Here is an 11,896-nt window from a genome sequence, read left to right on the forward strand (position 1 = left end):
CTTTCACCTCCCCACGACCCCACGCCAGGCGAGCTTGCGGCGGCCGGGTCCGCTGTCCTCGCCGCGAACCGTCCCGTGCCTCTCGCCTCTCTCTCCCTCTCCCAAACCCTTCTTCTCCCGCACGACTCGCGCATCCATCGCGCCGCCGCCGCCGCCGCTAAACTCGCCCCATCCGCCGCGCAGCTCGCCTACCTCCAGCGCTGGACAGTCCCGCCCCGTCGGCGCACATCTGCCGTCACCGCCCAGCTCCCCGCCGACGCCCAAGACCCGTGGCCGCGAAGCTCGTCCGAGGAGTACAAGAATGGCCTGGCGGATGCTGCGAAGAAAGGTAGGGCTTCTCTTTTTCTGGATTCTGACGCATTTCCTCTTCCTCGAGCGCAGAGCTAATAAGCAAACACGATTTTCTCGCACGAACCAAAATACAATCGAACCCCCTGCAACTTGGACCTAACAACAATTGGAGGTGTGTCTCAGGATGTCCAAGCAGGCCTGGTGAAGCTGGCATTCCGCACAGATCACGGCGGAACGAAGCATTTCTCCAGCGCAAATCTGGGGAAGCTGACGCGTAAGTACAATCGATGTTATCATTACTGCATAGGTTCATTTCAACTTTTAATTAACTTTCCCAGCCATTGTCTTGCCAAGTAAAGCCCTAGCCTGCCTCTAATAGGATGATTTTGTTATTGAGTTTAGCATGGTATAAATTCTGTACCTTTTTTTTTAAAGTGAAGGCTCGAAAGCCCAGCTTTGAATTAACAAAGCCATCAACCGGCCAGGGATTACACAAGGCCCTCCGTACCACACAACACCACACCACACACACTACGGCCGAAAGATACAAGGGAGCACTCTGAGAAGCTTACAACACTACGCTACAACACAAGCACACGTCTTGCAGAAGCGAAGACCACCGCTCCACGGCACCGAGGACGCCAAACCAGCGGGGCGCGACGAGTCACTGCCTTGGGCAGAGAGGAAGCCTTGAGCGAGGAGAAGAACCCGGGACAAGGAGCACCAAACCTTCCTGTTCTCATGCCGAAGAGGGCCCCTACCCTCTCGCCATGGCTCGGAGGCGTCGAACCATCGGACATGAGAGAAGCTCACCCGAGAGCTGGAGAAGAGTTGGGCTCGAGAGCCAAGGACCTCCTGGAGCACGACCACCATGACAAGAAGAGCACACCTCACCGGCCACACTACCGCCGTCCTTGAACAACCTAGAGCAGCAGGAAAGCCACCGGACACAACAGCAGATCACAGGCAGTGGCCATCGAGGCCCAAAGCACCCACCTTCGACTCCCCACCCGAACCACACATCTCCCCAGGCGACGCCTCCAAGGAGGTCACGGCGCAGCACGTCGACGCCGCCCAATCGAAGGATTTTGGACTTTCGTCCGGGAGATGGGTCGGGAGTGGAAAGAGGGATCGCAGCGTCGCCTCCAAGGAGGAACCCGGCACCCGAGGGCGTCGACAACGCCGGGCCGGACCAGCCAACCTAGGGTTTCCCCTGACCCCAAACAAACCACCAGCACCCCACGCCCAGAGCCGGCGGCGCCGCCACCAACAGCCGGAGCGGGCGGGGGAGAGGGGCGGGAGCACAAACCTCAGATCTTGGCGCAGAGGACCGCGCCGCCGTCGACGCCCGCCGCGGCCTCACCTCCCGCGAGGTAGAGGACCACCACCAGAGCCGCCCGCCATGACGCCCGCCGCAGGGCCCCATGGCCACACCTTCAGAGGCCGCCGCCTCAGATCCCTAGCCCCCACCAGGGAAGCCGCCGGAGAGACCGCCCGCGAAGGGGAGATCCGTCAAGCCGCCGCCCCGATCTTGGCGAACCCCGCGCGGATTTCCTCCACCGAGCAGCCGCAGGAGGGGAGCGAGGGCTCAGATCCCCGCCGCCCCCTTCACCGGCGACGCGGCCTTCGGCCGGCGTCACCTCTGGGGGCGACGAGGAGGGGAGGGGAGGAGGGGAGGACGGGAGGCGGCGCTGTAGCGTTTCGCCCCCTCGGTCGCCTGGAGGGGGCGACGCGAGGGGAACGACCCTGAAATTCTGTACCTCATGACATGAAGTCCTTTTCTGGTCACATTTCTAGGAGCAAGTACTATATTGTTTGCTGGATACACCATAAGTCTATGATTTCATCAGTTTCTATAATTCCCAAATGCAGAGTTTGTCCATACCAGTAGACTCCAAGGTGTTGCTGATTGTAAGATCTTTCAACACTACACTGTCAGGTATGTTATTATATGCTGCTCTGTTCCTCTGGTGGCATCACTATTGTGGTTACATCTACATATTCAACAAACTTTGACACGTACTGGAAACAGCAAATTAAATTTGAGTCTTATGCCGCACGAGTAATCTGAAATCTTTATTTCTTCCGTGAAACTGCATCATGTTCATTTTCTGCCCACTAAATGATCTTGCAACGCATGGAGTCATGTTTTTACCTCTCATATTATCTGAACTTCCTTGCGAAAGGCACTCGCTAGATTCTTATATATCTTACCATACTCCCATTCTGCTCTTACCTTTGCTTATTTTATTTTCTAAAATTGTTCAGGTCTTTTTTTTTTGTCTTTAAGCCTCAGTTCTTGTTTTTGTAAGGACGTTACTATCAATGCATTTACATGTTAGGTGACAATACTGTCTTCTTTATAGGAATTTTCATGCAGGTGTGTATATGCTAGCATGGAGCCGGAAAAAGGAGGATGTTGTAGGGTTAAAAGCACCAAAAAAGGAGAAGCGGGTGAAGAGAGAACCTAGGACTCAAGCTCCTGTAGAAGCGCCATATGTTGCACCAAAACCGAAGATCACCATTAAATCATCACCAGATAAAATTGTTGAAATCTTTGATGGGATGACATTGCATGACCTATCTAGACGATCCGGTGCATCTATTAGTGCACTTCAAAGCATACTTGCAGATCTTGGTGAAAGGGTTGAATCAGAATTTGACACTATCAGCATTGATCTTGCTGAGTTAGTTGCTATGGTATGTATATAATGTTGCTTTTGAAACTTCTACACTTCTTGATGCTACTCTGAAGCATATTAGTAACTACTCATACCAGCACATCTTATTTGTTGTGTTTTATTAGGTCATATGAGATTATAAGTCAATGTGATGATAGCTAAATTCACTCCACATGTTGCTTTTGACCTCGTCTAGCAAAATAATTTTGTTGCAAGGTGTGATAGGATGATGCTGAAAAGTGTTCTTTATGTCTTTAAACTCTGCATTTTGTGAACTCTAGTTGCAAGTTAATCAATGCCACTGTGTTCTTTCCCTTCATCTTGCTGTAATTTATCTGTAACAGTTATCAATTGAGAGAGGGAGGGATGAATCCACTTGTGTTCAGTGGTGGATTTCCATTTAACAGGTTTTATCTTGCATTGTGCTTGCTTTGCATGTTTTTGTTGAGGCTTGTTTGTTGCCCACATTTTTTTCTCTCTTCATCTTTTACTTTGTTATGTTCAGAAAAAATGGCATTGCTACGGGTTTGATAATATTTTATTGGAGCAAACATATATGTTGAGACTTTAAGTATGCTGATATTGTTTCTAATTATATGTACACTATTCTCTCCAGTTTACACCTAAGCTTTGTCATCATGAAGCATTTAAGCAGCTTTAGCGAAGCTTCTGTTTTATGTGAATTATGACATGAATCCATATGTTTCTTGCTTGTTCCACAGGAAATTGGTGTTAATATCAGAAGAATGCACACAGGTGAAGGTGTGGCCGAACCACGGCCTGCTGTTGTAACAGTTATGGGTCATGTTGATCATGGTAAAACATCGCTTCTGGATTCCCTACGGCAAACATCTGTTGCAGCTAAGGAAGCTGGCGGGATCACTCAGCATATAGGTGCCTTCGTTGTTGAGATGCAATCTGGAGCCTCTATCACATTTCTTGATACACCAGGGCATGCTGCATTTAGTGCTATGCGGGCCAGAGGTGCAGCTGTTACAGATATTGTAGTGCTTGTGGTTGCAGCAGATGACGGTGTGATGCCTCAAACCCTTGAAGCTATTTCGCATGCAAAGGTAGCAAATGTTCCCATTGTAGTTGCCATAAACAAATGTGACAAATCTGGAGCTGATCCTGAGAGGGTCAGAATTCAGCTTGGTTCGGAAGGGTTGCTTTTGGAGGATATGGGTGGTGATGTACAGGTTGTTGAAATTTCTGCATTATCAAAACTTGGTTTGGATAAACTGGAAGAGGCTTTATTTCTTCAGGCTGATATGATGGACCTAAAAGCCAGAACAGACGGGCCTGCTCAAGCTTTTGTGGTGGAGGCAAGGGTGGACAGGGGCAGGGGACCACTTGCAACAGCTATAGTTAAGTCTGGCACATTAGTTAGTGGGCAATACATTGTTGTGGGGGCAGAGTGGGGAAGAATTAGATCACTTAGAGACACCGCAGGGAAAGTAACAGAGTCTGCAAAACCCGCAATGCCTATTGAGATTGAGGGGCTAAGGGGCCTTCCAATGGCTGGGGATGATGTAGTGGTTGTTGACTCGGAGGAAAGGGCGAGAATGCTTAGTCAAGGGCGGAAGAAGAAACAGGAGAAAGATAGGCTTCGGAAGATTGATGAGGACATGACAGAGGAGGCAGAAATTGCAGATGAGACTCCTGAAAGAGTTGAGATGCCCATTATTGTCAAAGCTGATGTGCAGGGTAGTGTTCAAGCAGTTACAGATGCCTTAAGAAGTCTTAATAGTCCACAGGTTTTTTCTCAAGCACATTTGATGCTTTATTTTTACATGTATGGTCTCACAAGTTTGACTACATGCACTCAAGCAGCGCCGAATTGCTCATAGCTGATACTTTCTTTTAGACTATATACAGTTTTGTTCCAGTCACTGGATATGATATATGTTATATTTACAATATGCACTCATGACCGTGCCTATACTACCTTTGTTTTGTAGGTGTTTGTGAATATTGTTCATGTTGGTGTCGGCCCAGTAAGTGAACATGACATTGATCTGGCGCAAGCATGCCGAGCATACATAGTTGGTTTCAACGTTCGCAATCCACCGAGTGCAATCACTCAAGGAGCAACACAAGCCAACATAAAGGTACCAAGTTTATTGTTGCTCCAATGCCTGTATTCTACTTATTAAGTGTGCATCTTTGGTATAAATCAAGTTCTATTCCTTGGAAACCAGTGGTGATTTTCATGTCATCTTTGTGTGGTCAGTATAAAACATGTTAATACGTTATGGGCTACCATGCAGAGAAGCTAGATCTTATTGCACATAACGCTTTCTCTTTCACTGGTTTCTGGTGTTGCTTTATATCGCATAGTAGATATTAGGAGAAGTTATGGTGAATTTGGGAAGAATAAAGTAATTCAGCTCTGATGTGTGATGAATTGATGGTATGGACTACCAACATGTTTTCCTCATTGAATACTGGATTTGAAATATGGCAATGAGAATGCAGATCTCAACCTCTATATCAATTTTGAATGTTGTACATGGAGTCAGATCGCCCTTGTCCCTCTCACTCTTAAGTTACAGGGTATTCTGCCCTCTTCATTTTTCTTGAAGCGTCTTTAGCTTTTGTTGGTTGATTTGAGCCACATACAGATTCATTTAGTTCTCCTATGGCTAGTTCCCAGTATTCTGTGTTAAGCCTGGTCTCATTCGATATGTTCCACAAATATACAATCCAAATAGTCCCTAAAAAGTAAACAATACATATGTTAAGAGTTTCAGTGTATAGGTTGATTTTTTTACATAACTTGGGAACTGGAAAATGAGTTTAGCTGCCTTGACCATGTCTGCTCTTCAGATTTTGCTGCACAAGGTGATTTACCATCTCCTTGAGGAAATGGGAAGGCTGATTGTGGAAAAGGCACCAGGGACTGCTGAAACCCAAATTTCAGGGGAGGCTGAGGTTTTGAACATATTCGAGCTGAAAGGACGTAGCAAGTCAAAAGGGCCAGACATCAAGATTGCTGGTTGCCGGATAACAGATGGGCACTTCAGCAGATCCGGAACCATGAGACTGTTGAGAAGCGGAGATGTTGTCTTTGAAGGTCCATGCGCTTCTCTGAAGCGAGAGAAGCAGGATGCTGACACGCTCGACAAGGGTGACTGTGGATTGGTGATAGAGGATTGCGATGACTTCCAGGTTGGGGATACCATCCAGTGTTTGGAACAGGTGATGAGGAAACCCAAGTTCATATCAACACAAAGCGGCGCAGTTCGTATAGAGTGCTGATTGAGAATAATTGTTTGGTGCTGGCATGATCCATTGCTGTGAATTTAACCATTCGTTTTGAACTGACCAAAATTTTGGATATATAGCGAGATAAAAACCAGGTTGTCATTGTGTATGATGACTGTTTGCAAGTTGCAACATCCAACACATTTCAATGTTCTTTTTTGTTGTTGTGGGGAACCTTTCAATGCTGACCTAGAAAAAAAATCATCTCCTGGAGATGCTTTAAGCACTGTAACGCTGTGTGAGATGCCTACGTGAGAAATGATGTTGGAGTTGTATATTCCTGAAATTTTCATATGTTCTGTAGGCAAAGTGCAGGGGAGGCTAATTACTTTAGACAAACAGAACAAATGTGTGAAATAAATCATGGACATAGTTTTGTTGTATCTTGTGCGCCTATAAAGTTTCATCTAGAAATTACAATGTGTGACATTCACAAAAAGAACAAATAATGTATACTATTCACTTATGTTTTTTTCTTTTTCGCATGTTACATATGGTCATATTTTGAGACAATTTGTTGTGAGTGCACAACATAATTTATGTCCATGAATTATTTCACATTTTTAAAAAATTGGAAATATGACGTGCGACAATGAGGTGCCGAATATTCACGTTCTAAGAGACCCAAAACACTTGAGAAAGCTTGGGCAAACCCTAAGAGAGTTCTCTATCGTTTTCGCCTCGTCCTCGTCTCTTAGTCGAAAAGGTGGTGACCACCTCTCCCGGTCTCCACCGGCCTGTCGTTTGTGTCATCTCCCTCCGATTGTTTGTGCGGTAGGAGGGAAGGGGGCATCGTCCTCCGTTCTGGCCTAGTAGTTAGGGTTTGTCTAATGTGTTATGTCCTTGAGGTGATGGGAGCAGCACCCGAGTGAATAAATCTGCCACAACTTTGCTTCCACACCGGCGACGACCATCACGGCGGTGTCTTAGAGTTAATGACAACATGTGCTTGTTGATCCTTCGGATCCGCAGTTTGGTCTTCTGGTTGTTCTTCATATCTGGTGAGATGAGTTTCCCGGCGTGTCGTCGATATTCGTCGTTATCCACGGCGGTGCTGGGGGCTGGTCCAGGGTGGATGCTCTCGAGCAAGAAATTTGGTCCGAAGGTGGTGGATTTTTCGTTATTCCCTGAATTCGCCGATGTGATGTGGTGGATCTTGGTCCAAGATAGGACGGGGACATCCTCCGATCGAGGATCGACGTGCCACGATGACATGTGCCTTGCTGCTTGTAGCAGGCATGTTCATCGACTCATAAAGCATCGTTGACGATGATGCATTTTTGAATCCGACAATGGTGGAGGTTTGGCGTATCTTCCAATGTGCGTCTAGGCGACGTTGAATATTTGTCGTATTTGTCGGCTTCAGCAAGTGCATGAAACCCTAGGAATAGTTTTGTATTTTTCTATCCTTGAGAATTTTATCTGCAAAATTTTAAGGATAACTATTTTCTCTCCTGATCTGTTGGTCATTTTCATGTTTATCTATTTATGTAAATTGATTTTCTATATCTAATGAAATAGGTGGTTGCTTAGAAATTCAATTTGGCTCCCTCGGTGCATATGCTCCCTCTACCAAAAAATCATATTTTGAAGTGTCGAAACTTTTTGAAAAAAATTTCTACGCGTACATCTCCACAATATATGTGTGTTCGTCAAGTTTCACAAAAAAACCAATATCTTTTGTGGTATATGTAAAAAAGAGAAATTTATCTTGTGAAAAGCTTTATTTTTAGCACCGTTTTGTCACTTCAAATTTACTATTTCTATCTATTCAAAAAATATCGTAAGATTCTTAATTAAGTATATCTATTATAAGGAATATTGACTATTGTATTTTTTAGTTTGCAAGGAATAAATAATAAAATAAGAAAATTTCAAAAAAGTAGAACTAATTAAAAATATTTTAATTTTCTTTTCCCACCCTCATGGCCTTTCTATCCTTCTAATCAAATTTTAGGATTCAAAAGAAAGCGGCTAGAATTTACTTCTAGTATATATACTCCTCTAGAAGCACGCGAAGATATATGTGGGGATTTTTGTTTTAATTTTTTTTGAAATGTCGAAATGTGTGTACGATGTATTTCAAACTAAAGGGAGCTTGTTGCTTTTAAAAAAACACCTAACAAAACTTCGAGCTCTTAGGTTGTGGGCCTGCCTCGTTAGAGCATACTAGCACTGAGCCCAGCTCGAGCACTTGCCTTTAATCCGTAGGGAAAAAAAAAGTGCCGTCCCATTCCCCAGCTACAGTATTCAGACCGGCGGGCGGCGGCAGTGTTGCGGGAGGCATGGACCAGGTTGCGGCTCTCAGACACGGGACTCCGTTTTCCTCACGGCGGGCAGCCCCGAGCAGGCCGAGCTCGAGCGCACGCCGCTTCCGCCGCTGCGCGGCCTCCACGGCCCCCTTGCCGTCCCCGTACACAAGTTCGGAGTTCGGACGCAGTCGACTCCAGCGCCGCCATGCTCCACGCCGTTGCCTGAACCCTCTCTCTTCCGCTTCCTCATCTCCCAGACGAGGTCCTACTTCATTTTTTTCTCCAATACTATACTAGATTTCTGCTTCCTAAGAGCTTCATCTGTATGCCATATGAATTTCACAGGCTTCCAAGGAGGTTATGAACCGATGATTATCTTGCTACAGATGTGCTTGGTAGCAGAGGAAATAATAAGGACGGACGGTAGTTTTTTTTCTTTGTATAAAGAGCAGAGACAGTTGATGGCAAGATAAAATTGTTGGATTATATCTTGGAATCAAGTGCAGCGAGAGGTTTCGAGGACATCCCCCGTTATTTTTACTGGTTGTCTCATTGTTGACATCTCCTAGTTCTGTTCAAGCGCAACAAAGTAAGTATGTATTTTCTGCTCAAAGCATTAAAGTTTGTATGCCAATGGTAGCTGAACAAGTTCACCTTCACATCTTGCTGTTCGAGTGTTTGTTCTGTATATGAATGCTTGGCTTGCATGTTTCACATTTGTCTAACTAAGGTGGGCAGTGCTAACTACTTACATAAACATGGAATTCCTGGAAGCTAAATTGGAGCTTGCTATTTGTAAAGATCAGCCATAAATGTACATAAACATTATTAGTCAGAGAACTATAGCTATAATTTAGTATTAAAAACTATAGCTATAATTTATTGATAACATGCCACGGTAGCATAACTTCAGGTTCTAGTAAATAAAGTTTTTATCGGCGAAACAAACTGCAGGTATACATGACGAATGGTGAATCAGTAAATGCTTAGAGATTCTGATAAGCATAGCAGATTCATGTTTAACCCAATTATCAGGTTTAATTCTGAAGCTTCTTAGAAAGAGACAATTGAAACGTCTGAAACTAACTTAACTCTGTAGCAGAATTAGGTGTTTTAGGACGCATATTTGTCTGAATAAGGTGGGCAGTACTGAATACTGATTACCATAAATATGCAGATTATAAATTTTGCTGCTAGATTAGTTACATATCCTGAAACTAGTTTTCTAATTTCAAGTGTTCGCTTCAAGAGCAGTTACTTTGTTTAACACCGACGAGGTATCAAAGCCAAACCAGGCATTGTTTGCCTTCCACAAGCACCCAATAATGGTTCCGGTGTGGCAAAAGAAACCTGGTTTTTTTTTCACTTAAGCACCCAGCCTAAGCACCTGTGCTGTACATGGCCTTAAATTGCTTCATGCCATTTGGATTATGCAATGTTATGTCTAGTATCATTGTCCTCAGCAATTGCAAAGTTGTAAAATCAGTTGCACGTATATTGCTAATCTAACTGAATGAGCTGCAGATTTCATTTCGTACAGTCGTATTATTAACTCTGACAGCATATATTTGCTCAAAATTTTCAGCACAAGCCATGGAAGGAGCCCCTGTTGCTTTCCAATGACGCATACCATGGATCCGCAGACATTTCTGGAGTCGGGCAGCTTGGCCTGAGACTCCCTAGTGCAAGCGCCAGAAAGGCGTGCCACTGTGAGATCTGGGTCCGAGGTTTCCCAGTTCAGACAGCTCCGGTGCCTCTGTCTGATCAGCTCTTTGGAGTCTTCTCACTCAACGAGTCCCACCTCAAGGCACTGTCTATGCTGGGCTGCTTCCGTGCCCTGGAGCCGTTGCTATATGTCTAGAGCGTCTTGTGTACATGGGCGCGCACGGCGGCTGCGGTGGGCATTGTGCCGGGATGTAGCAGCGGCTGATCGGGGCAGTCAGGATAGAGGTTAGGCCTGAGTGGCACGAAGGGAAACCCATGCCGGTTCACCATGGCTGGACTGATGTCGGCAAGGGGGAGCTGCGCCTGAAGATGAAGGTGGAGGCCGACTCCCCGGAATGTCTTCTAGTTCGAGGACGAGGTCCCGCTGAACCAGCAGGTGGTGTAGCCCATATTCAGCTGCAGGTTCATCTCGGACGGCAGGCGGTGAGTGCGCCACCGCTGTTGTTATCTGAAGATCACCGTGAATTTTCATTAGCTCAAATGCTCGACGCAGTTGCTGATGTTTAATGTGTTGGCAGGGCAGTACTGGCGGAGCTCAGGCAATAGCGAGGAGGAGGGAGAGGAAGGGCTGGATGTGATGATCCACGACCTGTCCAGCTCCGCAGTGGCCGCGGCCTTCGCTCGTGCCCGCGCTACTGGTACGATATGCTCTTCGGAGAGCTGGCGCGGCTGGCAAGGAGAAGGACACCGTGTGCCTGCGGCTGCACCTCCTCCCGGAGCCGCCCCTGAGCTGCGACAAGGGCGGGGAGTTCTTCATCGACATGGACAGATGATACTGGCACGGTGGAGACGTCGTCGTTGTACTGCTCCAGGTGACGTGCATGGAGGACGTTGCCATGTGTTCTTCGTGCTCGCGGCCGCCGTCAACCCAGGAGTGTCAAGAAGAAGCCATTTTGGAGCAAGCCGACGATAGCGGTCAAGAAGAAGAAGCAGCAAGACTAGCTGGAGTCTAGCAGTTCCTCCACTATGTAATAAATCGACATGTTTCTGAACAAACTGGAGAAATTGGTTGGTTTGCTGCTTGCGTTGCGGGTGGTCAGAAAGAAGTTGAGAACTGGACGCATTTTTGAATCCGCAGACCCGACGCCGGGTCCCACAAGTCAGCTTCAGATGACCAAGAGCCACGCCTCTGGTGAAATCTGTTGACAGCACGTTGACAGCTGTCGTCATCAGGTGGCCCACACGTCAGCGAAGGTCGACGACAGTGGCCCCACAAGTCGGAGCGGCAGCCCTTTAAAGCCTCCCCTTGCCGCCTAGACGAAACCGTTGTAACAAACTCTTCCTCCCCTCGTCTCGCTCGTCTTCCTTCTTCCTCACAACGCCGAAGGAAGCCGAGGAGAATCCAGGCAGCCACCTCCTCTCTTCCGGGCGAGGCTTCGAGATGGAGCACCAGGCGCCGGAGCAGGATCAGGAGCAGGGGCAGGGGCCGGCGCAGGAGGAGGAGCAGGAGCAGGAGCAGGCGCCGGCGCTGGGGGGGCGGACGCTGCAGGCGCAGCAGTACGCGATGGTGACGGAGCTGTTCGAGGGCGTGGACTTCGTGCGCCTGCGGAACGGCCGCGCGTACCTGCACGCCGCCGACGACGGGCGCTCCGTCTGCCTCGACCGCCGCGCAGCGTCGCGCAACGCGGTGTGGGCCGTCACGCTGGACCTCTGCGAAGCCACCGCCACGACGCACGTCCT

At 47.3% G+C, this 11,896-nt stretch overlaps 1 protein-coding gene across 1 annotated transcript; it reads left to right on the forward strand.

The window, feature by feature from the left end:
- The first annotated feature begins 290 nt into the window (after positions 1–290).
- LOC124661913 (translation initiation factor IF-2-like) lies at positions 291–6,715 on the forward strand. The gene is made up of 7 exons (XM_047199800.1): positions 291–328; positions 475–565; positions 2,164–2,230; positions 2,658–2,991; positions 3,695–4,729; positions 4,934–5,083; positions 5,802–6,715. Exons 1-7 carry the CDS (start codon positions 302–304, stop codon positions 6,231–6,233), a joined length of 2,136 nt encoding a protein of 711 aa, XP_047055756.1. The 5' UTR covers positions 291–301; the 3' UTR covers positions 6,234–6,715.
- The last annotated feature ends 5,181 nt before the right edge of the window (positions 6,716–11,896 follow it).

Source organism: Lolium rigidum, chromosome 6, assembly GCF_022539505.1.
Source record: "Lolium rigidum isolate FL_2022 chromosome 6, APGP_CSIRO_Lrig_0.1, whole genome shotgun sequence".
NCBI lineage: Eukaryota > Viridiplantae > Streptophyta > Magnoliopsida > Poales > Poaceae > Lolium > Lolium rigidum.

What these genes read in the sequence shown, in the direction of transcription:
- LOC124661913 (XM_047199800.1), top strand. Translation starts at nt 302, where the DNA reads ATGGCCTGGCGGATGCTGCGAAGAAAG. An exon ending in GGCGGATGCTGCGAAGAAAG is followed by an intron (nt 329 to 474) that starts GTAGGGCTTCTC and finishes GGTGTGTCTCAG; the next exon opens with GATGTCCAAGCAGGCCTGGT. An exon ending in TTGCTGAGTTAGTTGCTATG is followed by an intron (nt 2,992 to 3,694) that starts GTATGTATATAA and finishes CTTGTTCCACAG; the next exon opens with GAAATTGGTGTTAATATCAG.